This window comes from Carcharodon carcharias, chromosome X (genome assembly GCF_017639515.1).
Source record: "Carcharodon carcharias isolate sCarCar2 chromosome X, sCarCar2.pri, whole genome shotgun sequence".
NCBI lineage: Eukaryota > Metazoa > Chordata > Chondrichthyes > Lamniformes > Lamnidae > Carcharodon > Carcharodon carcharias.
The window spans coordinates 16,542,577-16,567,933 of record NC_054507.1 but is presented as its reverse complement, the minus strand read 5'-3'; the positions used below and the strand labels follow the sequence as shown (position 1 = coordinate 16,567,933).

Here is a 25,357-nt window from a genome sequence, read left to right as displayed (position 1 = left end):
CCTTTTAAACTGTTCGGAGAAAGTAGTCGGCAGACCCAATTCATTGAACACAATATGCCAAAACCCATTTCTCATATCGATCGCTGTGAATATTTTCACTTTCGTAGATTCAGAGAGTTGCCTACATACAGAAGCTTTGTTAAGTGGCTTTGGATTGATACACAGGCATACGTAACCATTTGCTTTTACTGTCGCTGTTGAAACGATCCGATTAACCAGCTCCTTCATATTCTTGACAGGTTCTTTTACAGCTAGAGGAAGTTTCTCAACTGGCAACTGCGATCTTGAGATCAACTTAAAGGGTGTCCAATTTTCCTTTTCCTTTGAAAGTATCCTGGTACTTGGACAGTACATCTTGCTTTGGGACTTTATCATGCTGTTTGCATGAATTACCAAGTTGCAATTGCTGAATGACACTAGCACCCAAAACAAGTCCACATCTAGCTGGTAATATTTGAAACTCAGTTCTGTGCTTCTCGTTCTTCTTGGCGCTTCTAACACAACTCATCTTTTCCCAATGGTTTAATTTCTTTTTTTTTAAAAAACATGATCAGTAAAGTGTTAGATTTCTGAAGTTATCTGCCGCTTGGATCATCTGTCTCAGGTATTAATTCTCAGGTAGAACATTGACAATAAATGCACAGGCGAGCTGAAATCTGACCTGCTTATTGCTTACGAGCATGTTGACAGAAAATTTGTCATGAAATTGATCTGCTACTGATTTAATAATCTCATGCATGAGAATGTGATCTTTAGCTAAGCTACAATTACCTTCCATCTGCTGCTGATTGCCTTTGTTTTGACCTTGGAGGCACTTGGCTGAGAAATACTTCTGTTCTTTACAGTTATTGCACTTTTGATGCTTCTTTCTGACAAGTCTATTTCAGGAGCTTTTCAAAAATTTTTGGGCTTTACGTCTGGAGTTATTTTCGCCTTTAACTTTTACTAAATATTGAACTTCTTCCTGGCTCCTCATTTCTTTGGGGCTTGGCTGTTGATTTACTAGCTTTATATGAGTCAATGTGTTGTCAACGTTAGTTTTGGTTCCTGTAAACCTTTCTTCTTAGTACCATTGTCCAGTCCCAATAAATTTGGGCCTCTAATGTGACTTTCTTCCTAAGTTGTAGAAATTGGCAACAATATAACCTTGGTATCAAACATCTGTCTCAAAACGAAGACCATCAAGTATTTTCAGTGTTTCTCTGCTCATTAGGATAATTAGTATAACAGTTCTGCCATCTTTTGTTAGCAAATGAATCTTTTTGTACATTCTTTTGAGGCTTTTCTGGTTGCTGTCTACATTTGCCAATGATGGTACATTTGATAAAAGATTCGGAGAACTGTCTAGTAGTTGCATTCTTTGTGCTTAGCATTTCAATTTTCCATTTTAAGTGACTCGTCAATAGATAGAATTACACAGAGAATACAATATAACAAAACAAATTATGTATTTCGGTGAAAAGCACATGGAGTTGTTGGAAATTGTTTTCTTGGTTCCAATTTATTTGTCTGTCGTCTGCGTATCCCCTTCAAATGCTTTGGGGTTTATGTTTGGCTGTTAACAAAAAGATTTCAAAGGTTCAAAACATGCGGTCTATTGACTGGGAATTTGAGGAAGACTACCCTACCAGGTTAGAGGGAATGCGCAGAGAACTTGCAATGTTTGACTAAAGTGGGAAGGACGCCTCAGTCGAGATCCATCCACAATTATCAAGTTACTGGACCCAGATTGGTCGATCCAGGATCCTTTCAGATAGAATGATGAATTTGTGGTGCCAGGTAATTTAACCTGTTCCCTGAATTATGAAGCAAAATATCATTGGATTACTTTCTTTTTTTCCAATTTCCTCTGCTCTTCTTCTTCCCAAAGCACCAACCCCTTCCTGGAGTACAGGATCCAGTTGCCCTCAGTATCTTCTCAAATGGCTATTCTTGTATCTGTATTGGCAGGCTATTTTATTACATAGGGACATTACACCTTCAGCTTTGATCCTGTACCCACATGCATAATTTGCAGCAAGGGTCATTAGATGGTGATTGGGAAGTAGTACAGGGGCACGGTAGCAGAGCAATCCGACCAGTAATCCAGAGCATTGGACTAAATATTGGGAGACATGAGTTCAAATCCCATCATGGCAGCTGTGGAATTTAAATAAATCTGAAAAAAAAAAGCTAGCATGAGTGCCATGAAACTAACAGTTTACACTAATGGCCTTCAGGTAGTGGAATCTGCCACCCTTACCCAGCCTGGCCTATATGTGATTCCAGACTCACAGCTAAAAAAGCCATTCAGTTCTATGAAAAACTGTACAGACCACCTGTCATCGACCTCGTCTCCAGATGTGACAAAAGCACACTCAGCTCAATCAACCCCGCAAAATTCTCCTCAGCAATATTTGGGGGCCTGTGCCAACATTGGCAGAGTTGTCCCACAGACTAATCAAGCAACAGCCTGACATAGTCATACTGAATAATGTCTTACCAGTCCATGTCCCAGGCTTTTCCATCACCATCCCTAGTTATGTCCTGCTCCACCAGCGCTTTGATCTGATCTCTTGGTTGTGGGATTGCTTCGCTCTGTCTATAGTATACCGCTTCCACTGTTTACCATGCATGTAGTCCTGTGTTGTAGCTTTACCAGTTTGACACGCTATTTTTAGGTATACCTGGTGCTGCTCCTGGCATGTTCTCCTGCACTCTTCACTGAACCTGGCTTGATGGTAATGGTAGAGTGAGGGATATGCCAGGTCTCAAGGTTACAGATTGGGGAGGAACACAATTCTGCTGCTATGTGGGACAACTCTGTGCTGCTATGGCACAGCGGTATACAGTTGGGAGGGAGTGGCCCTGGGAGTCCTCATCACTGACTCCAGACCCTATGGGGTCTTCATGGCATCAGGTCAAACATGGGCAAGGAAACCTCCTGCTGATTACCACATACTGCCCTCCATCAGCTGATGAATCAGTGCCCCTCCGTGTTGAAGACCATTTAGTGGAAGCACTAAGGGTGGTAAGGGCACAGAATGTACTTTGGGTGGGGAACATCAATGTCCATCACCAGGAGTGGCTTGGCAGCATCACTGCTGACTAGGTTAGCTCAATCCTGCAGGGCACATCTACTAGACTGGGCCTGCGGCAGGTGCTGAGAGAACCAACACTGAGGGAAAAAACTACTTCACATTGTTCTCACCAACCTACCTGTCATAGATGCAGATATTGATAGGAGTAGTCACTGCACAGTCCTTGTGGAGACAAAGTCCTGTCTTCACAGAGGATACCCTTCATCATGTTGCATGGTAGTACCTCTGTGCTAAATAGGATAGATTTAGAACATATCTTGCAGCTCAAAACTGAACATCCATGAGGCACTGTGGGCCATTCACAATATTTAACCTCATGGCCTGGCATATTCCCCACTCTACCGTTACCATCAAGCCAGAGGATCAACCCTGGTTCAATGGGGAGTGTAGGAAAGCATGCCAAGAGCAGCACCAGGTGTACCTAAAAGTGAAGCATCAACATGGTAAAGCTACAAGACTACCTGCATGATAAAAAATGGGGGGGAGTATGCTTTAGACAGAGCTAAGCGACCCCACAACTAATGGATCAGATCTAAATTCTGCTGTCCAGCGACATCCAATCATGAATGATGGTGGAAAATTGAACAACTAGCTGGAAGAGGAGGTGCCAGGAGAGATTGAGGAGACAGGGACTATATTCTCTAGAGTTTAGAGGAATGAAAGGTGACCTCATGCAAAATTCTTACAGGGTTCAACGGGGTGGATGCAGGAAGGATGTTTTCCCTGGTTGCCGGGGGGGGGGGGGTGTCTAGAATCAGGGGACACAGTCTCAGAATAAGCAGTAAGCAATTTAGGACTAAGATGAGGAGGAATGTCTTCACTCAGAGTTTGCTGAATCTTTGGAATTCTCTACCCCAGAGGGCTGTAGAGACTCAGTCATTGAGTATTTTCAAGACAGAGATCAACAGATTTCTAGATATTAAAGATATGAAGAGATATGGGGATAGTGTGGGAAAATGGCTTTGGAGGAAGAAAATCAGCCATGATCTAGATGAATGGCTGAGCAGGCTCGAGGTGCCGAATGGCCTACTCCTGCTCCTAATTCCTATTCTATTCGGCAATGATGAAGGAACTAGCAGATGAGTGCAAAAAACAAGGCTGAAGCATTTGCAACCACCTTCAGCCAGAAGTGCCGGACAGATAATCCATCTCAGCCTCCTCCTGATGTTCCCAATGTCACAGGAGCTAGTTTTCAGCCAATTCAATTCACTCCCTGCGATATCAAGAAATGGCCGAGTGCACTGGATACAAAGGCGATGGCACCTTCGTCTTGGCTATACTGCTGAAGATCTTTTCTCCAGGTCTAGCCGCACCCCTAGCCAATCTGCTCCGGTACAACTACATCACTGACATTCAGCCAACAAACTGAAAAATTGCCCAGGTATGTCCTTCCCACAAAAAAGCAGGAGAAGTCAGTTCCAACCAATTACCACCCCATCAGTCTACTCTCAATCATTAGCAAAGCGATGGAAGATGTTGTTGACAGTGCAAGCAAGCAGCATTTACTCACCAATAGCATGTTCACTGATGCTCAGTTTGGGTTCTGCCACAGCTCCTGAGCTCATTACAGTCTTCGTCCAAACATGGGCAGAACAGCTGAACTCAAGAGGTGAGGTGGGCGCAACTGCCCTTGGCATCAAGGCAGCATTTAACCAAGTGTGGCATCAGGAAGCCCTAGCAAAACTGAAGTCAATGATAAATGGTGTGGGTGGGGGTGGTGAAACCTCTCCACTGGTTGGAGTCATACCTAGCACAAAGGAAGAAGGTTATGGTTGTTGGAGGCCAATCATCTCAGCTCCGGAACATCACTGCAGGAGTTCCTCAGGCTATTGTCCTAGGCCCAACCATCTTCAGCTGCTTCATCAATGATCTTCCCTCCACCATAAGGTCGGAAGGGGAGATATTCGCTGATGATCACACAATGTTCAGCACCATTCGCAACTCCTCAGATACTGAAGCAGTCCATGTCCAAATGCAGCAAGACCTGGACAATATCCACACTTGGGCTGATCTATAATAACCAACATTCACGCCACACAAGTGCGAGGCAATGACCATCTCCAATAACAGAACCTAATCATCGCCCCTTGACATTACCATCACTGAATCCCCCACTATCAATATCCTGAGGGTTACCATTGACCAGAAACTGAACTGGACAAGCCATATCAATACTGTGGCTACAAGAGTAGGTCAGAGGCTAGGAATTCTGTGGAGAATAACTCACCTTCTGACTCCCCAATGCCTGTCCACCATCTACAAGGCACAAGTCATGAATGTGATGGAATACTCTCCACTTGCCTGGATGAGTGCAGCTCCAACAACACTCAAGAAGCTCAACACCATCCTGGACAAAGCAGCCTACTTGATTGGCACCCTATCCAAAAACATCCACTCCCTTGACCATCGACGCACAGTGGCAGCAGTGTGTACCATCTACAAGATGCACTATCGCAACTCACCAAGCATTCAACATCACCTCACAGACATGTGACCTCCACCATCTAGAAGGACAAGGGCAGCAGATACATGGGAACACCACCACCTATAAGTTCCCCTCCAATCCACTCACCATCCTGACTTGGAAATATATCGCTGTTCCTTCATTGTCGCTGGGTCAAAATCCTGGAACTCCCTCCCTAACAGCACTGTGGGTGTACCTACACCACAGGACCACAGCAGCTCAAGAAGGCAGCTCACCACCACCTTCTCAAGAGCAGTTAGGGATGGGTAATAAATGCTGGCCTTGCTGTTGATGCTCACATCCCATGAATGAATTAGAAAAAAAAAATCCCAGTTGATCTTCCTCCCTCCCTCCCTAATTCAGGTGCACTGAGGCCAAATGCAGCAACCCTAATCTCATCCAGTCTTTAATCAGCTAATGTAGGTACAGACTAGGGATCTGCTAATCTGTATGGCTCAGCTGCCTTAACCAAATATCACCTGCAAGGCCATTTCAAATGTTGGACCATTCACCATGTATAGACCTTTCTGATATCAATCCTAAAGTTACATTTTTAAGAGCTTAAACCTGTGACATCATGTCGTACCCGTGCAGTTCAATTTAATGCAGTATCCTGCATTCTTCATCCTCAGGCCTGTAACAGTGACAGCATGTGGATGGCTCGCTTCCCTCTGTGGTTCCAGACTGACTACATGTACACACGTATCAGGTCTTGTTCTATTGGATTTTAAAGTTTGGCCAACATTTCAAATTGACATTTACAGCTTGCTTCACTTGGAGTTTACTTAACATGGCATTTATTTTTTATTCTTTCATGGGATGTGGGCATCACTGGCAGGGCCAGTATTTGTTGCCCATCCCTAATTGCCCTTGAACTGAGTGGCTTGCTCAGCCATTTCAGAGGGCAGTTAAGAGTCAACCACATTGCTGTGGGTCTGGAGTCACATGTAGGCCAGACAGGGTAAGGATGGCAGATTTCCTTCCCTAGAGAACATTAGTGAACCAGATGGGTTTTTTCCATCTTGACTAGCTTTCAAAATCCAGATTTTTTTTTTATTAGTAGAAATTAAATTCTACCAGCTGCTGTGGTGGGATTTGAACCCATGTCCCCAGAGCATTAACCTAAGCCTCTGGATTACTAGTCCAGTGACATTACCACTAAGCCACCATCTCCCCTAAATCTAATTCTTGTGGTACTCCCTTCAAGTGAGGAGGATGCTTGCCAGGTGGCAAGAACCTGCATGTGGAGTCTTTTAGTACGGGGAGGCTGTTGTGCTGCAGCTACATGGTTTTGGCTGATGAGGAGACTTTCCTGCTCTTACCACCTGCCATTGGCATGTGTTGGAAGGATTTGCAGGTTAATAATCAACCTGTTTGGTCAAATTATGCATCAGGTCTGGGGTGGGATTTAAACCTGGAGCTCCTGGCTCTGAGGCAGGGAATGTTACCCACTGCGCCACACGACCTCCCTAAATTTAATTAGATAATGAATGAAAATGGTTACTCGCGGTTAAATCAGATCAAATTTAGAAGAATATAGAATTCAAGTGCTCCAAAGTAGTTGCTGGGCATGTGTCCAAGGTTCAGAGCAGGACAAAGTGATTTGGAAATTGCAATGTTCATTACACTGGCGTATGCAGGACACTCCTGTGCACTATACTGAGCAGCAAAGAAACATGGCCTCATTATCTCCCAGTTTCCCTTTCTACTTCACCAGTGCACTGTCTGGTATGAGAAAAAAAATGAAGACTTAACAAATGGCGCTGTTTTCTTCAAAGCTGAGGAAATTACAGGGTGATTTGATTAAAGTTTAGAACGAAACCCCCTGGGATAAAGGGGTTGTCGTATGAGCAGGTCAAGCCTATACTCATTGGAGTTTAGAAGAATGGGAGGTGATCTGATTGAAACATATCAGATTCTGAGGGGGCTTGACAGGGTGGGATGCTAAGAGGATGTTTCCCCCTTGTGGGGGAATCTAGAATGAAGGGTTAAAAACAGAAAATGCTGGAACAACTCAGCCAGTCTGGCAGCATCTATGGAGACAGAAATGGAGCTAACATTTCGAGTCTGTATGACTCTTTTTCGGAGCTAGATCTAGGGGGCACAGTTTCAAAATAAGTGGTCTCCCATTTAAGACGGAGATGAGGAGGAATTTATTTTCTCAGAGGGTGGTTAATCTTTGGAATTCTGTGCCCTAGGGAGCTGTGGATGCTAAGTCATTGAATATACTCAATGCTGAGTTAGACGGACTTTTAAACTATAGGGTTATGGGGAACAAGCAGGAAAGCGGGGTTGAGACCAAGGTCAGATCAGCCATGATCATAATGAATGGCAGAGCTGGCTCGAATGGCCAAATGGCCTACTCCTGCTCCTATTTCTTACGTTCTTATGAAGAGATGGGACAGAGTAGATAAAAACATACTGCTTCCTGTGGTTAAGGGCTCAGCAGTGAGGGGACTTGCGTATAAGATTAAATGTTAGTGATTTAGGATCGAGAGGAGGAAGAACCATTTTACACAGAGGTTTGTCAGGCAGGGAAACGCCAGAGTTAGTGACTGAAGCATGTCAACATTTAACTATAGGTTGGATAGGTGGTTGAAGGGAAGTGGAATAAAGGGATTTGGGACCAGCATGGGATCATCAGATAAGAACCACTGATCAAGTACAGGATAAACAACTACATGAACTGCTTGGGCCAAATGGCCTGTCTGGGTATGATAATTTCTATGTGATTAATCTTTTCCATACAATTTACTTTTGCATATATCTCTGTAAGATCACCTCTCAGACATGCTCTTTAAAGAGAGAAAAGTGCACATATTTCTGCTCCTTCTTCATAATTCAGGCTCTTTATACTTTGGGATCAGTTCTGTAAACCTACCTGCTCTCCCTCCTGCACTTGAATGCTTCCCCGCTTGTATCTCGCTAATTAGGTGCACTCTCAAAGCACAATAGTTTGACCACAACTTTTACAGGCTTGTACCAAATTAAGTTCAATTCAGCTCAAAATTACAGCTTGTACCAATGGCTTTAAGGCATATCAAAGAGAAACAAGGGGTGGAATTTAATGTAGGTGACTGGGTCTCACCTGCTGGCTGGAGAGCTGGTGAGAGCCCTGAGTCACCTACTTTTGGGAAGCCCCGCCGAATTAAGTGCCAATTAGGCACTTAACTTGACAGTTGCAGGCCTACCCCAGGGTCAAGGGCCTCAGGGATGGGAATTCCACCCTCCCCCCACCAGCCCTACAAGAGCTACCACCAATCAAAGGCTGGCAGCCATGCATTGCTTGGCAGCGCCACTAGGAAGGCAGTGGTTGCTGCTGGTACTGCATCCACCCGAGGCCCTGGGGTGCTGAGGGAGCCAGGCCATGGGTGAGTGATGGCGTAGGGTGGGGGTTGCAGGGGGAGGCGGTCAGCAGCAAGGGTGGGGAGTGGCCCTCAGCTGGCCTCCACCCTTCCCGATGCTGGGGTCCTTCGATCAGGCACTGAGTGCCTTTGAACGAGGGACCCCACTGGAAGCCCACAAGCAACCCTGAAAGGGTTTGTTTCCCGGCCTTCCCATATGGCCCGCCTGCCGCTTTGTGAATGCCAGTGGCAGTGGCATGAGGCCCTTAAGTGGGCATCGATTTACTTAAGGGCCTCAATTGGCAGCAAGGCTGGAGGACCATGCACAAGCATTCCCGCCACGGACTTAATCGGGGCAGAGTCGGGCTCCCCACCCACCACTCTCCTGCCTGATTAAATGCCCCCCCACCACTAAACTCGCCTTGGCGGAGGGCATTAAATCCAGCCCAAGCTTTGCAATTCTGAGCCCTTTCCTGTTAATCTGCAATACTACGCTCTGAAACCAGCAGTTCGGGAAGGGAACTCAACGTCACCCGCTTTGGACAAGTAAATGCAGGCTTGACAGTTTGTTACACATCCTGAAAACAATAAGAGGTCTCATTGTTTTTCAAGGAAGAAGTTGTTCAAGTCTGAGCCAAATCTGTAGCCCAATCATTGGGAAAAATAAAGATTCCAACTTTCCGGTTCTATTTTTAAAGTGACACATGTATTGTGCATCTACACAAACATCCAGAACGGCATCTCATAAAATACTAGTGACCAGTATTGCCAAAACACCTCTGTGTTTGATTAATAGTTGGGCATGTCAATTACCCTTATTAACCAACTATACAATCACCCAATGGTTTCAGGCCTTGATCGTCCGCACAATCTTCTACTTTCTGGGACAAAAACCCTCTTTTGCACCGTACACAATCTGATGTCAGAATACACCTGGAGTTTCTAATGGTCCACTGCTGAAATAATACGTCTGTTGTTCTCAAATATGAACTGACTGTTAGGGCCAGATTTTCACAGAGTCGGGCTGACTTCAAAGACCTTTAAAAATGGTGGGTGTGGCCTGGATGCCAAAGTCCCGCCCCCATTTCCGACAGTTACCACTTTTTTCCGGCCGGCGGAAGTGGGGTTGAATCACACAGGTAAGAAAAGCAAATTCAGCAGGGCCATTTGAAATTAGTGCTGAGATCAAACAGACCCCATTTTCACTGTTCTAAGGGCCTTAACCCACAGTGTGGAAGTCATGAATTTATGGAGTAACATAAACAATTGTGAAGGGTGGACAAGGTCTGTTTTAGTGCCATGATCTGAAGTTTTATACATCCCTAGCCCTTTAAACATGAAAAAACCAGGCTGAAGCTGTCAGCTAGCATTAAGAAAAACCCCCTCTGTTGCACTGCTTTGATTGACAGGCCACCTGGTGTAGGTTAGAAAAAAACCATTACTATCTGCTTCCACAGTTTCAATAGAGTTCTTTATTGAGATTTCCCTAGGGCTGTTATTATAGCTGAGGTTATGAATGCTTGGCTGAGTTTGAAAAGCTACAAAAGCACTTATCTCAGCAGGGGCAGTTGAGTTCACATTTTGATTGACATTTTAAAGAGGCTATTAAATGATTAGCTGTCTTTGGAGTGGTTACTAAATAGAACTTTGTTTTTATAACAGATTGAACACTTGAGGGGATTTAAGATCTTTGAATAGGAGTTTTGTTCATTATCAACTATGTATAACTGAGAGCTCTATTAAATTGTTAGAAGTGTACTTTTTTATCATTTCCACATGGATCCTGATGTCTGCCTATATTGGATACAGGGTGAGTGACTATGGAAATGGCATTGGGATATGAGGGGGCATGGAGGTGGGTGGGGGGCATATGTTGGCATGAAGGTGGAATGGGGGTTAGAGAGGGCATGGAGATGAGGTGGCATGGGGGAATGGGGGGCATGAGTTGGCATGGAGGGGTATGGGGAGTGGATAGGATGAGGGCCAGAGGACCTAAAAGCTTCTAGAAGAACTGGGACAAAGTCCCAGAGAACCGAGGCAGGCCTTCTAACCAGCCCACCTCAGCACTCAGCTGCCCTCAGGGCTGCCTACAATCTGCTTCTGGGGCCAGTGGGGCTGGCTCTATCCTGCTCTCTCCTCCTTGGATTGGAAATTGCATGTAACAGAGCCCTTTAAACCGAGGCAGGTCTGCTGAGTTGGGAAATTTCTAGACTCGAGCTACCAGCCTCGGTAGCGAAAATCTGGCCCTTAGTTTCTGTAGCCACCTTTCAAACACAAGGCAAGTAAGTTTAAAATGTGCAGTGCATATACTGTACAAAATGACTGATGGTTAGTGATGGATTACTAGGTTGTGGTTTTGAGTCTGTATGTTACGAATGTGGCATTGTACGCACCTTTGTAACACATTCCCTCTGTTTGCTGTTCTATCAGTCACCTTCCACTGCAATTTCACCTCTCCTAAGGTTGAGGCTTTAGACTGGATTAATTGATAATAAGAGTTCCTCTCAAACGTACCGTACATCTAACCTAGGGATGCTTGCAAGTCATTGAATGCAATGCTGGAAAAAAATCCAATTTTTCAACACATTGGCTCTTTAATAAGCACTGGATGGTCGGTGCTGTATACTTGCTCTTCTGAAATGAAGGTAGTGGTACATTGTAAATTACATGCACCTTCAAAATGTGTGGCCGATTATTCAATATGGATTCCATGCAATCAACAGCAGCGAGACTCATCCCACATTAAATTATTTCAAATCTTTCAAATGTTGTGATGGCATCAAACTCATTCAGTGCAATGCTTGATTGTGATCAAATTCGTTTAAAGTGACACAACAGGGGTACCATAGAGCATGGTATAAAGAAGGGAGGAAGTGGAAGGAAAAGCTGTCAGACAAGGCCACCAGTCCATTGGACTGGATTGAGAACAACCAGGTACAACAAGATGAACACCATGACCATGCATATATTGAGCAAGCCTAAAAATATGTGGTTCTGATATTACGCACATTCAAACTTCAAAAACATTTAATTTTACCTCAGATTTGCACAAAAAAACTACAGTTCCCAATTGAAGAATCGAATTAAAGTTGGTGCTTTGTGGACCAATTATCAATCATTCAGTCTGCCTGATCCATATTTAAGCATATGCTTCATGTATACATCTTTGCACCTGGTGATTCTCCATTTAGGTTACAGCAGAAAAACCCTTTTAACACTAAAGGAAAGCCAGGCCAAATGAGAACAGCTGATGTATGTTCTACGATGGCATGTAGTTTGGGCCAGTCTAATGTGATGAGGCAGCCTAATGTATCTCCTTTGCAGGAGAGGGTGCAGGTGCGGAATAACAGGGAGAGGGGATAAGTTCAGCAGCTGTGTCATGGTTAATTTACCCCTCCCCAGATATTATTGATCAATTCTAGCATGCTTAAACTTTTTCTCATATGCATGCAGAAGGTCAGCTGCTATTCCATCTTACCCTCATCCCTTCAAATCGTGATAAGGCTCTTAGAGGTCTCAAAGCTCTTAGTGTCCTAAGAGACTTAATGGCACCTAGTTCGGAGTAGCCCAGGGCATTAGCTACGAGGCTGACTAAGGAAACCTATACAGAAACAGAAAAGCAAAGTTCCCAATACTGTTAGCAAAGGCCCTATCACTGATGAAACAAAGTGGACTAATTGTGAAATTGCCCCAAGCTCGTTGCGATGAACTGAGACCAGCTCCCTACTTCCCTTGCCTGAAGTAATTCCTAGTGACCTAGAAGGAAATGCGTAGTTGAGAAGAGGCATAAGATAGAACAAAAGGAAGAAAAGTGAAAAGAAGGGTCACAGACACACAGACAACTAAAGGGGACCTGTTGGAGGAAAACGCCCAATGGATGATAAGAACCTTACCCTTGCCCTTTACTTTGTGAAGATCCGATCGAAGTGAGGGGAGAAAAAGCCCAGAAAATTAAGCCACACAAATAAAAGGTACCTACAAAAAAGAATACAGGTAAATCTGTGCTGCATATCAAACTAACCTCTGATATATCCTTTATATACAGAGGCACTGCACTGGAGAGGGGTGGTGGGAAGGGTGGCAGAGGGGAAACAGAGTTCCATCTGCAAACAAATTGTTCCAAATGCCTGGTCACACTGGCACTTTTGTGGTCATGTTCAATTTAACATTTTGTACTCAAATTTAGATAAACAAAATGTGCATTTGCAAAGCAAATGGGCTCCCCAGAAAGCTTTCATTTAAAGCTGCAGTGTTCTTTTAGCTACCAAAGGATCAATCAATCACAAATGTTTAGAATGTTTCCTAGATGTTATTTGTTTGTCACATTTGAAGTGACTCATTGGCAAGGAGCAACTTGAAGACAGTACTGGGCACACTACTTTGCCTTCAAGTATAACATTGTATAAAGTTTGAGACTTTGCCAGTGTGAGAAACTTAAAAGGGAAGATTGCACACTTAAGATGAATTTCTTCAGTTCTCTACTCAGCTTTCGTGTGAGTGTACCACACAGCTGCAAGGTTTAGAGGCAGCAGAGAAGGCAAAAAAAAAGACAGGCTCAAATTTATAGAGCACGAGGGGCTAGATTTGAGACACGTAAGTATTACTCTGTGCAAATAAGTGTAACCTGCATCCATTACGAGGGAGAAATTCTCTCTTCCCTAGGAGGCACTATCTCCAAGTGGGATTAAAATTCAAGTTCTAAGAGATGCCCATTCAACATGGCTTGATATCTGTTCAGTTTGGATATATTTTGGATAACTAATTAATAGCATTTGCAATTGTGTCTATGTTATACTGGTACAGTAATGCAGCTCTTTTACAATGATGGAAAGTCCAAACAAATCAGACATACTATGCAAGTTTGAGGAAGGTGCAGAGAATAAATGCAGTATCTCCCCTGATCCATGCTTTTTAATACCCCTCTTTATTCTAGTGAATGTCACGAGTGTAGTCCTTCATACGCATAAGATACTTGGTCATAAACAAACAAAGGGAGGAACAGAAATCCATTTTGTGAGCATTTTAGCTAGTTCTCTTTTTAAACACTCTGAGCAATAAAGACAGTGTTGTAGAGATAAACCACCCACTGAAGAACTGATGCAAACATTTGGTTTATCCATTATGAGTTTTGACTCAGCAGTTCGGCTAAGCTTATAATTGACTCAAATAACTCAGACAATAGTCATTTAATCGAGCTAATTGGTACTATAAGTTACACTCGATTCCCAGAAATGACACTAGGAATGTGCTGAGGAAGTTAGTTACCGTAAACAATATAGCAGACCAAAATCTGTCTTCAGTACTCAGAGAGGTCAATAGGACCTGATATGCACAATTGGAAAACATCTTAAATCAATTCATTTTTTTGAACTTTGACAAGGCACACAATAGACTGAAACAATTCAAAATCTTCCATAAGGATATAAATCTAAACAGGACTTTACAGTGTTCACTCTAAACACAACAAGAGGAAGCAATCTGTTCTACAGGAAAGGAGCTATACAATAAATTGGTCTACAGGTTATCAACTCTCTATTAGTTCACCTTCAGACAAGACAGAATACTAAGCATGCTCACGTCCACCTGTTTACAATGGTTATTGTACCCGAAGCCAAAAGGAAAAGTAAGGATGCTGATCGTCCAAGACTCTGAAAAGGAAGTTAATGAGATCTGTATGTAACATGGTAATTAGTATGTGTTTATCTAATCAAGTCAACCAAAATGGAAATTCAAATCCACAGGCAAAATACTAAAATAGGTCATTCGCCACCATTTTGCCACAAGAGAGTGTCACGTTCACATCACACTGAAATGTTCGAAAACAATCATTGGAAACATCCTAGGGCTAAAACACAAAGTCATTATAAACCTTAATTATATAAAGTTTTATGTTGTTGCTCTAGACACACACAGACAGACTGAAATTCAAATTTCTAGTTTGGATTGTCAGCGATATTTTGATCCTCTCTAGAAATTGGACATGGACAAGGACGCTATTGCTTTTGTGCTTGATCACATGCCTGATATTCAGCCCTAATGAAGACACTGGAGCTGAATATTGGCCTGCACAGGGGTATAAATGGCAAACGACACAATAATACCTGTTCGGTGTCCCCACCCATGTCCAATTTGACCCCTGAGATTTGAACATAAGAAAGCAGACTTCAACTATGGTAGGGTTTAACCTAACACCGATGGTGTATATGGAGGTACCTCCAGTCCTGGACAGTCTATTTGGCTGAGGGGGTTACTCAAGTGAGGAGAAACTAGTGGTATTGAATACAGTGAGGGACAGAGGGATTGCAAGAATAAAATCGCAAACTTTCTTCAAAGAATAATATTCAACGCTTCAGTCTCTTGAGGAAGCAATACAGACAATAAAATTGCTGGTTTATGAACAGAGAATAATCAATAAAGCAGCAGACACATGGGAACACCACCACCTGGAAGTTCCCCTCCAAGCCACACACCATCCTGACTTGGAAATATATCGCCGTTCCTTCACTGTCGCTGGGTCAAAATCCTGGAACTCCCTCCCTAACAGCACTGTGGGTGTACCTACACCACATGGACTGCAGCGGTTCAAGAAATATGTCACCATCACCTTCTCAAGGGCAATTAGGAATGAGTGATAGCCAGCAACACCCATACCCCAAGAACAAATTCAAAGAAAACCAATAAGCAAAGTCAAACCTGTCAGAATGATTAAACTTCAACAATTAATTCAAAGTGTCAATGTGGGACAAAACATTTTCTAACTTTGCTAAAGAAAGTTCCTGTGTTTGCCTGGAATTTCCTCATCTCTTTCACCACAGTTTTGGCGGAAAATTGGGAGAGCCTCCATTGAAATTCACCCACTTTAGAATGAGAATAGTGTCTTAAGAATGTGTGTCTTAATCTCCAATAATATATACATCTTATATGTGTTTTCACCATCTTGTACATTTTGTGCTGTTCTCCATCATGTTGGAGCTCTCTGCTGGTTTTTGTTTTATAATGCCTCTGTGAAATGCCACGATACATTTTATTCTGCTAAAGGGGCTATATGAGTACAAGTTGTATGGTATTTGTAATGCATTGGCTAATGTGCCAAGTTCCTTTGTTTCTTTAAAATAAATGTTTTTTACCCCAAAAACCTGCCCGTGAATGTATTAATTAACTATTAAAGTGGAATTTCAACATCTTCAGGCATAAGTATAGAAACATAGATTGGCTAAAATTAAGCATGGGTATATATATATATGTATATATATATGCTTATTGCAGAGACAAACATTGTAGGGTAGGAATTCATCTCGGCCAGTTGACTGCAATTGAGCTGAATGTCAGCCACTGAGTTGAACAGGCAGCCAATCTAATACTGCTCATTTTGTGCCATTGCCTGACACCAGGAAGTTTAATAGGAACGAAACAGTAGCGTCCAGAAATTACGCCATGTGCATTACTTTAACCACCATTTTAATGGCGACATTAACCCATTCCTTTTAAACGGGATAGTACTTGTATTAAAATAGCAAAAGGAAATTGTTACAAATGCATCAAGTATGATAAAGTAATAACACAGTGTAATTTTGAGGCTTATAATACAGTAAAAATACAAGAATACAGTTAATGAAGTAATATACACTTAGCCGTCTGGGAAACCAGCACGAAATGGGGAGATTGGGTGGGGGGGGTGGAATATGGGAGGGAATCCACTTGCATGGGGATGCTAAACATGGGGTATCCTGTGGGCCATCTGGTGTACACCTGGCTTAATATTCAGATTCAAATGAATGGAACTCAATTTTGGGTATGGAGTAGAACGGGCAACTGATTCAAACTTGATAGTGTCCATTTTGCGTTATCACTCAAGACAAATTTCTACCCCCATATATATTATAGGGGAATAACATGCATTGTGCATTATTCATTGAAAGAATGATCATGGATTCTTGGTTTGAAATTGCACTGTGCAACATTAGTACTAAATGAGTTTGTGAAACTCCTGACCGTTAGTTAACATGTAGTTAAAATAAATTAAACACCATGAAATTAGCAGTTTGGACTTTCATAAAAACTCATTCACAGGTTCAAATCCAGCTTCTAAGATTGCAAAATCTGAAGTGAAAGTTAAATACAACCTCTTATTGTCTAAAGATAAGGAAACTTCTCTTTTTTTTAACCAAAATGGCAACAATTTTTATGGAGTTGCAAACTCTATACTAGAATGTACAGCAACTGTATTTGCAATTTCTAAGCTTGAACGTAGTGGCATTAAGAAAATATACTTTTCAGTTCTCCTACAGGAAAATGTACCTGCCAGAACTTCAACACTGACTGCAGTTACTGAAGGAAATCCTCTGGCAGATCTAAAGGAAGCATTGCATAGAGGATACCCACCACAAGTTCTAGTAGGGCTCAGTGTTCTGCTTCATTCCAAACTAAAATCTGCCACTTGAATCATAGGCAAACATTTTTACACATAATGTTATGAAGTCAACACCTTCCTTATTCAGCAAAACACCCATATTTGAAATGACAACTTATTCATTTTCGAAAAGGTCTACATATTAAGGTCAATGTTACAATAAAACAATCCACCACAGTCAATAGATTTGCACAAATCCCACCAACAGTGGAATTAAATCACAGGCTGCATCTTTGGTGACAGAACATAAAATTCCACGTGATTACAATATCATAAAACATGCTTTATCATAAGTTAACATTCAAATGATTTAGGGAGAGGACATTGGTTGAAAGATAGTAGAAGGTAACCTTATAAACTCAATTTTTCTTTACACAAGAGAAAAATGACAAACCAATGGTTTTATGAATAAGGGACAAGTGGCTTCAATTTCTATAGAATGAACTTAGAAGTGAAAGCACACATCTCCATCTTGCATTCACTATTAATACCTTTGCTGCCACTCTTAAAATGTACTGATGTTTTGTTATAAAGCAGTTATACATTTTTAGAAGGCATTTGACACAGCATGTTCACCTCATAAAAAAAAATAGCAAAATAATATGATATAGGGGTACGGGTATTCCATGTTATTTGTGGGAAAAAACGGAATGGTTCAGGCTTTATTTGGTCCAGTAGGCCTCTTGAGGAGAACCTGCATGGAATGAAGATTCAGGTCTTCTTCACGTTCACTACTAACCTACTGATCAAAACCCTCCATCACTTAAATAATTTCTTTGTCAGATTAAGCCCAACAGTCATCCACTAAACCGTTTTGGAGGGACCTCATTGATATATGTTTTTGCTCTTAAGCCCACTTTAGATTAGTTTATGAGACCAACCCCTCATTCTTCCTCACAGCACATTTTGACAAGATTGGCACAACAGTTCACTGCATCTTAAGTGCATCATATTGGATTAAATGTAGATATTATTCTTTGAATACCAAATGAGAACACACAGCCAAACGCCACTATTTCGAGCCCGCCCACCCCTGCTGAAAGTTGGCAAAAAATACGCAAAAAGGCTGGATACATACATCCACAATGAGGAAGTCCAGCCAGCACCATGCATTCGTGAAGTACTTTTGAAATCCATAGGCTGTCCACTTCAACAACATCTCAAGGATAAAGATGTACGTGAAGATTTTATCAGCATACTCAAGGATGGTCCGGATTGTCTTCCGCTGTTCAATGTAAATATCCTCAAAAGCCTAAAAAGAAGGACAATTTTAAAACTGTATGGCAATTGCTTTTCAAAAATAAAATTCTTAAATGCACCACCGAGCCAAGGTTTGGTTCCATGGGGGTCATGTCAGCTGCCTTCTATTTCCTTACTTCATGACTTCTGGCAGTATTTTCAATTGTGTGTCTGTGTCTGTGTGCGTGTGTGTGTGTGGATCACCCCAGTCTTGTCTTCCTCTGATTGACTATCCAAGCTGGTTTCCTTCTCACTAGCCCTGGGAGACTAGTGTAACACTCCAACAATTGCTCTCGCTCAGATCAGGCAACTGTTCATAGATTGGGAATTAAACCTGAAACCTGCCTGGTTTGTGTAACTCAGTTTTACACCCAGTGGTGCATTTACCAGTTGAGCCAAGGCAGGGTTGGTGGGTGGCAGTGGGAGGTGGGGATAGACTTTTCAACAATTTATTTGGAAAATAATCCATAGGCAACATGTATTGTAGCCAATACTGTCATGACACACAACAGTACACAAAATTTCTTATTTAAAATTTGGCTTTATCGATGAAGAGATTTACTAGAATGATACCGGAACTGAGAGGTTAAACCCATCAGGGAAGATTGAACAGGCTAGGGCTCTTTTCTCCAGGAAAGAGATGACTGAAAGGTGACCTGGTAAAGGTCTTAAAAATTATGAAAGGGTAGACATAGAGAAGACATTTCCCATTTGTAGCTGAGACCAGAACAAGGGATCATTAGTATAAGAGAGTCACTAATAAATACAACAAGGAATTCAATTCTCTTTCCCCAAAGAATGTGGAACTCATGACCACAGGGAGTAGTTGAGGCGAACAGCAATGATGCCTTTAAGGGGAAGCTATATAAGTACATGAGGGAGAAAGGAATAGAAGGATATGTTCATAGGGTGGGATGATGAGGATTGGGGAGGAGGCTCATGTGGAACATAAACACTGTATGAACCAGTTGGGCTGAATGGACTGTTTCAACGCTGTAAATATCTTGTGATACTTCACAATTAAGAATTTGGAATTGTATACTAGAAAACAAGCATTGCAATTGGTAATGAAAAAGAATTAGATTGATATGAAGGAACAAATCTAGTTATAATTTAACACTGACTAATTGACATGTAAAAGTCTCGTCCCTCTACGGCTAGTGAGGTAAGTCCTTGGCCTATGTAAAGTTGAATCATACAGAATTAGAGAGTCTGAGGCTCAAATCTTTATTTGTGTCAAATTAGCTGATCTCAGCTTGGGCAGCAGTTGGCCAAAGTGTCGCTTGATTGGGGAGTGTGGCGGGGGTGGGGGGTGGGGTGGGGGGTGGTGGTGGTGGTGGTGGTGGTGAGGTGGGCAGGTAGTGGTCAGGACAAATCAACCTGGGCTCCTGCTGCTCCTCACTGACCAATGCTGGTGGAAAATTCTTGTATGGAGACAGTGAGGTTCAGTCGCAATGGTGGCCACAGTCGAACAAGCTGTTAACTAGGTGCACTCGAGAAGAATGGCCACTTGGACAAGTTACTGGAGCACATCTGGTACTCGTGGGACCTATATCCCAGCAAGAGTTAGAAGAAATGAAAAAAAAATACTGCAAATATAGCCAACACATAACTGTGATTCAAAGAAAACAGGTAGTGTACTTGCAGCTTAAGAAAACAAAGCGCCGCCTTTCTTTTGGTGAACTGATAGACAACAAATACGCAGGTGCACTGAGGGCTAATGCTGCCCCACTTCACAAGGACTTACCAGTGCTCCACTGCTGAGCAGAATCATAAAAACGATGAAGGTTTCAAACCAGTTATGTTCCACTATTAAGAAGCAGGTCTTTCGCAAGGTCCACCATGGTTTGCCCCAACCTTCTTCGATGCTGACCTGACAACATTTAAACCGTTGTACACAACCTATGAAAAATAGAAACACACAATTCTAGGAGTAGTGGGGAAGGATTATTTCTCAGTTAATTAGCTCACATGCCAATTATTCAGCTAAGGTGACTATTCTGTCTAAGAGCATCGTACAATTTCTGAATCTACACCTATTGGTAATTGTTCTTTCATCCAAAAACAAAAAAGACCATTTCGTCCAACAAGGCTGTCCCTTTTTGATTAATTTCAATCTGCATCCTCTCTCTCTCTTCAGGTACCATTCTCTAAGAGGACGTTGGTCACTCTGAGCCTTGATTGGATCAGTCCATGATTATGCTTGGCAAAGTACTGCAGTGGTTTGCCATTGCCTTCTGCAGTATGGCTGACCAGGACACTTTCCTGCTCTTACTGCCTGCCATTAGGGGTATTGGAAGGATTTACAGGCTGATAATCAACCTGTTTGGCCGTGTTATACACATACCTTCCATGGCCATCAAGTCCTGAGGTGGGACCTGAACCCAGAGCTTCTATCTCAGGAGCAAGGACTCTACCTACTGCATCAGAAGACCTCCTATCCTGCCTCATCTAATTTTTTGTTACTTCAAGAACTCATCTACATTCCTCTTGCACCCACTTCATGCTATTTGCTTCTGGCCTTCCCTGATCCACGAATCAATTAACTTTGGTGCAACAAAAAAAGACTTCCATTTTTCAAACCTCAAAACTTTTAACTTCCATCCTCCACTATTTAAACCCATTGCTCAAAGTAAACAATTTCCCTCAATCAACTTTACTCAGATGCTGAAAACTTCAGTTAGGTGACCTCAAAGATTTCTCTTGCCGTCCATTTCTTGTTCCTCAAAAAGTTCCCGATACCTGGAATTATCTTTTTTGCTTCTGAGCCAAACTGCAAGTAGTAATATCCTTTCTATAATTAGGTGAACGTCACATAGCAATCCAGATAGAGTTTAACCAACATCTTACACAGTAACAAGTTGAATTCTAATGCAAGTCAATCACCCCCTTATATATTCAACTGCAGTTAAAAGTATAATATTGACAAGACTATTTTTAACACATGCTTCCTCACAAATTATTTTACGCTTATCCTCATTAAACAGCATTTTCCAACTACTGACCCAGTACGTGCTTGAAATGATGGCCGAGCTGCTTACTATTTTATGAACCATCAGGACAATGTCTATTCTCTGCATTTAATAAAAACAGCATGCAGATTAAGCCACCTGTCTATGTCTTGCACTCACTGTGTATTATCCAAGCTATCACAACCAACTTCTCTTGCAGTGCTAATTGTGATTTTACGAAGTTGTGAAATCCAGTCCTACCATCAGTGAAGCATGCTTCAGGGTCCAAGTACTCTTCAGGTTGCTCTACTGGGGGCCCCTCTTCTCCTTCTGGCTTTATATCTATTGTGCTTCCTTCTGACGAGCTGGTGTCATCCAGTTTCTGCAAGTTCATGAGACAAACAAACAATTGGCAACTTCATAATGGTATGTGGTGCTGAAGGAATGGATGTTGTCACATCAAATGTAGAGAGAGATAGTGTAGGTCATGTATCTTTAACTTGTTCTGGTCATCAGGTCACAGCACAGCTTGTTTTATTTTAGTTGTGATATTTGAGTGAGACACAAATACAAACAAAGAGGAACAGCTTAGAGATCATGAGGTTAAATTTGCACAGCAGTTCTCCCGTCTGCTGTAACTGCTGCAGGAAATCCTGGAAAGATGGTGAAAGGATGGAAATTCAATCCCTATGTTTGTCACCGGTTCAGTCCTTTGAACATTTTGCACTGACAACCCCAACATTGTATCATAGTTGGGTGCCACAAAAACTAAATCCATAAAGTTCAAAACAGATAAAGATGGAGTCCTATTGATATATTGTGTACTCTCACCAGGGAATTACTGCCTTGATCTCTAAGAACATAACAACATTATTTTTTGTGCAATATGAGTAATAAACGCATTCAGACATCCCAGGAGGTAACATGGTTTCGGTTAGGATGGGCAGTCAATACATTGTGATGCACAAGACAATGCAGCTATGTGACAGGCTGAATGGCTCATGGGTTTCATCCTGCCCATTACTGTCATCCATTTGTAACTTTGTTTGTAGTTTTAAGGAAGATGATAACCCACTGATGCTTTTGCTGCTAATCACGTACTGTGCAATTTGGAATCCCTTGACAGTGTGCCGAATGAAACATAGAAATAAAAAATCAGACAGAAACTCAAAGAGAACTTGTTCATATATTCATAAACTGAGATTTGTGAAAGAGAGATAGCGCAATGCAGCAGCAAGAGGACATTAATAAGTGTGGTTCTGAGGTCGATAAGGTATATAGAAGTCGCTATTCTATTCCCCTATCAGTGCTTGTATTGTTGGAGGTTAACCTCCCACCTTTACTCTCCCGTCTGAAGTAAAGTAGCCTGTGAGCTAAAATGCAATATTTCATTTAGGGCATCGTATTTTTGTTCTAACTACTTATTAAGGTATCTTCAGGGTTAAAAGCCTTTGACTCAAAGAAATAATCCCATTCGACTGATGGACAACACAGAGACAAAGGCTCTGGTTTTAATTCCGGGAAGGCGGGTAGCAGTGCAAGGTGAAAACTTACTCGCTGCTCCAAAAATAAAGCCCAGGTTATTTTAACTCTCAGGCATCATTTAAATCCCGGAATCCTGGAAAACAGGTGGGAAGCTGGCAGAGAATTGGATGTCTCCAATCATCTTGGGTGTTTGGGGGCGGGCGGGAATCTCACATTTGGAAGAAGCAGAGTAAGGTGCATGGCATGACAGAGAGGATGTCTAGGTCTTACTTGTGGTGTCCGGAGATGTATCTCCGCTCTCTGGTCCCACCTCCGCTTCCTCTGGTCTTCATCTGGTGGGAAAGCCATGCCTGATGTACATGGGACTCTAACAGAATTCTGCCTGACCCTTGAGCTATTTCACCATTTGGAAGCCAATGCGGTCCACTAGGATAAGTTCAAAACATTTCCTCAGTGGAGCCAGGAGTGTTGAAGGCGGGTTTAAGCTGGGAAACAGACCTGTCACACTTCAATCCCCCACTTGACTCAAATCCACCCTGTTTTTTTTATAGGTTAAAATCAACATCATGGGCAGAATCTTCTGTTCGGCGTGCAGGGGCACGTGTCATTCCGATCTTCAGTTCGGCAGGCGCGCACCAGAGTCGACTGTGCATCCGCCGAACTGTCAAGGACTTGTTAAGGTCATTAATCGACTAATTAAGGTACTTGTCAGGACTGCTCGTGCAACCTTAAGGTTGTCGGGCAGGCTAAGAGCCCAGGCGGCCTTCGCGTTTTTCATGGAACTTTATCCACGGGTGGGATGAGGTTTCATGAAGAGTTTTTTAATTCAATAAAATGTTTTATGAAAATTCATAAACATGTCCCAGCTCATGTGACAATGTCACATGAGAGGACATGTCTAAATAACTTTTTTTATTTTTCACATCTTCATGACTGAACTTAATTTCCCTGAGGCAGCTCCCCCCGCCCCCCCACCCGCTCACACAGGGTAGTGCTGAGCGCTTCCGGGTGTGTGTCACGCTGGGCAGGCCTCACTTGGCCCGCCCAAGTAAAATGTCGGCGCGCAGCCATTCCCAGGCGGCAATTGGCTCGGTGCCCGCCCGCGCCTGCTCCTGACCTGCCCGCCCGATGGGGAGAAAATTCTCCCCCATATAACCAGAACACACTTTTAAATACATTTTGGCTTTTCCCCAGCTCAGTATACAAGGAACGGTGACCAGCCCTACATTGTTTATTTATTTAGTCGATTGGTAGTACAGACCTTGAGCGTTGCTGAAAAAAGTCACACTCGTGATGTGGCTCACTTATACTTGCTGAAAGCTACATATAATCAAAAGTAGGGATCTGTCCTCTGCAGGCAAAAGGATTATGTTCAGGCATTGCACTCTTTCTTGAATTAAACAAGAGGGTGGGGGAACAATAGTCCCCTGGTGCATTCTCCATGGCAACGTCTCAACCAATCAGTCAACTAATCGGCACCCTTTTCTGATGCAATATAAATTGTTGCTCCCTTTGAAAATTGGTATTCTTGTGTCTGTCCTGGTGAGTGCAAGACAAAAAAGCTTCGGCAGCACATCTCTTTTTTCAGCAACACTCAAGGTACTTGTTTCTTTTGTCATGGCCATCAAGGTGAATAATGCTGCTCCTGGGAAAATGGTACATTTTTTTCCCCCACATTTTGCAGCCAGTGTATGCAATTAAGAATTTCTTAAGCTCAACTGGCACAAAATGTTTGGTGGGATCTGGACGCCATCAAAAAGGGCCTCATCTGAATGAAATTGGTGAGGTGTGGACACCAATCTGACATCCTGATGCAGGATGCAGGACAAGGCCTGAGAAGTTTCGCCTGAGTCTAGTCTTCCTGGCCCTGAAGTTCCTAAATCTGCAAACTAGACTAGCCATGTAAATATTGTGGCTATAAGAGCAGGTCAGAGGCTAGGAATCCTGCAGTGAGTAACTGTCCACCATCTACAAAGCACAAGTCAGGAGTGTGATGGAATACTCCCCACTTGCCTGGATGAGTGCAGCTCCAAAACACTCAGGAAGCTTGACACCATCCAGGACAAAGTAGCTTGATTGGCACCCCGTCCACAAACATTCACTCCCTCCACCACTGATGTACAGTAGCCGCAGTGTGTACCATCTACAAGATGCACTGCAGGAATTCACCAAGGCTCCTTCGACAGCACCTTCCAAACCCACGATCACCACCATCTAGAAGGTCAAGTGCAGCAGACACATGGGAACACCACCACCTGGAAGTTCCCCTCCAAGCCACTCACCATCCTGACTTGGAAATATATCGCCGTTCTTTCACTGTCGCTGGGTCAAAATCCTGGAACTCTCTTCCTAACAGCACTGTGGGTGTACCTACACCACATGGA

At 42.7% G+C, this 25,357-nt stretch overlaps 1 protein-coding gene across 1 annotated transcript in view; it reads right to left on the bottom strand.

Moving 5' to 3' along the window:
• LOC121273208 (sodium channel protein type 8 subunit alpha-like) overlaps positions 1-25,357 on the bottom strand; it is a 228,576-nt gene that overhangs the window by 24,916 nt on the left and 178,303 nt on the right. Inside the window, exons 18-21 of the mRNA XM_041180199.1 lie at positions 21,750-21,870; positions 20,285-20,439; positions 18,377-18,550; positions 12,367-12,489 (exon numbers count right to left, since the gene is read on the bottom strand). Of these exons, the coding sequence (XP_041036133.1) occupies positions 12,367-12,489; positions 18,377-18,550; positions 20,285-20,439; positions 21,750-21,870 (573 nt within the window). The remainder of the gene's footprint in view (positions 1-12,366; positions 12,490-18,376; positions 18,551-20,284; positions 20,440-21,749; positions 21,871-25,357) is intronic.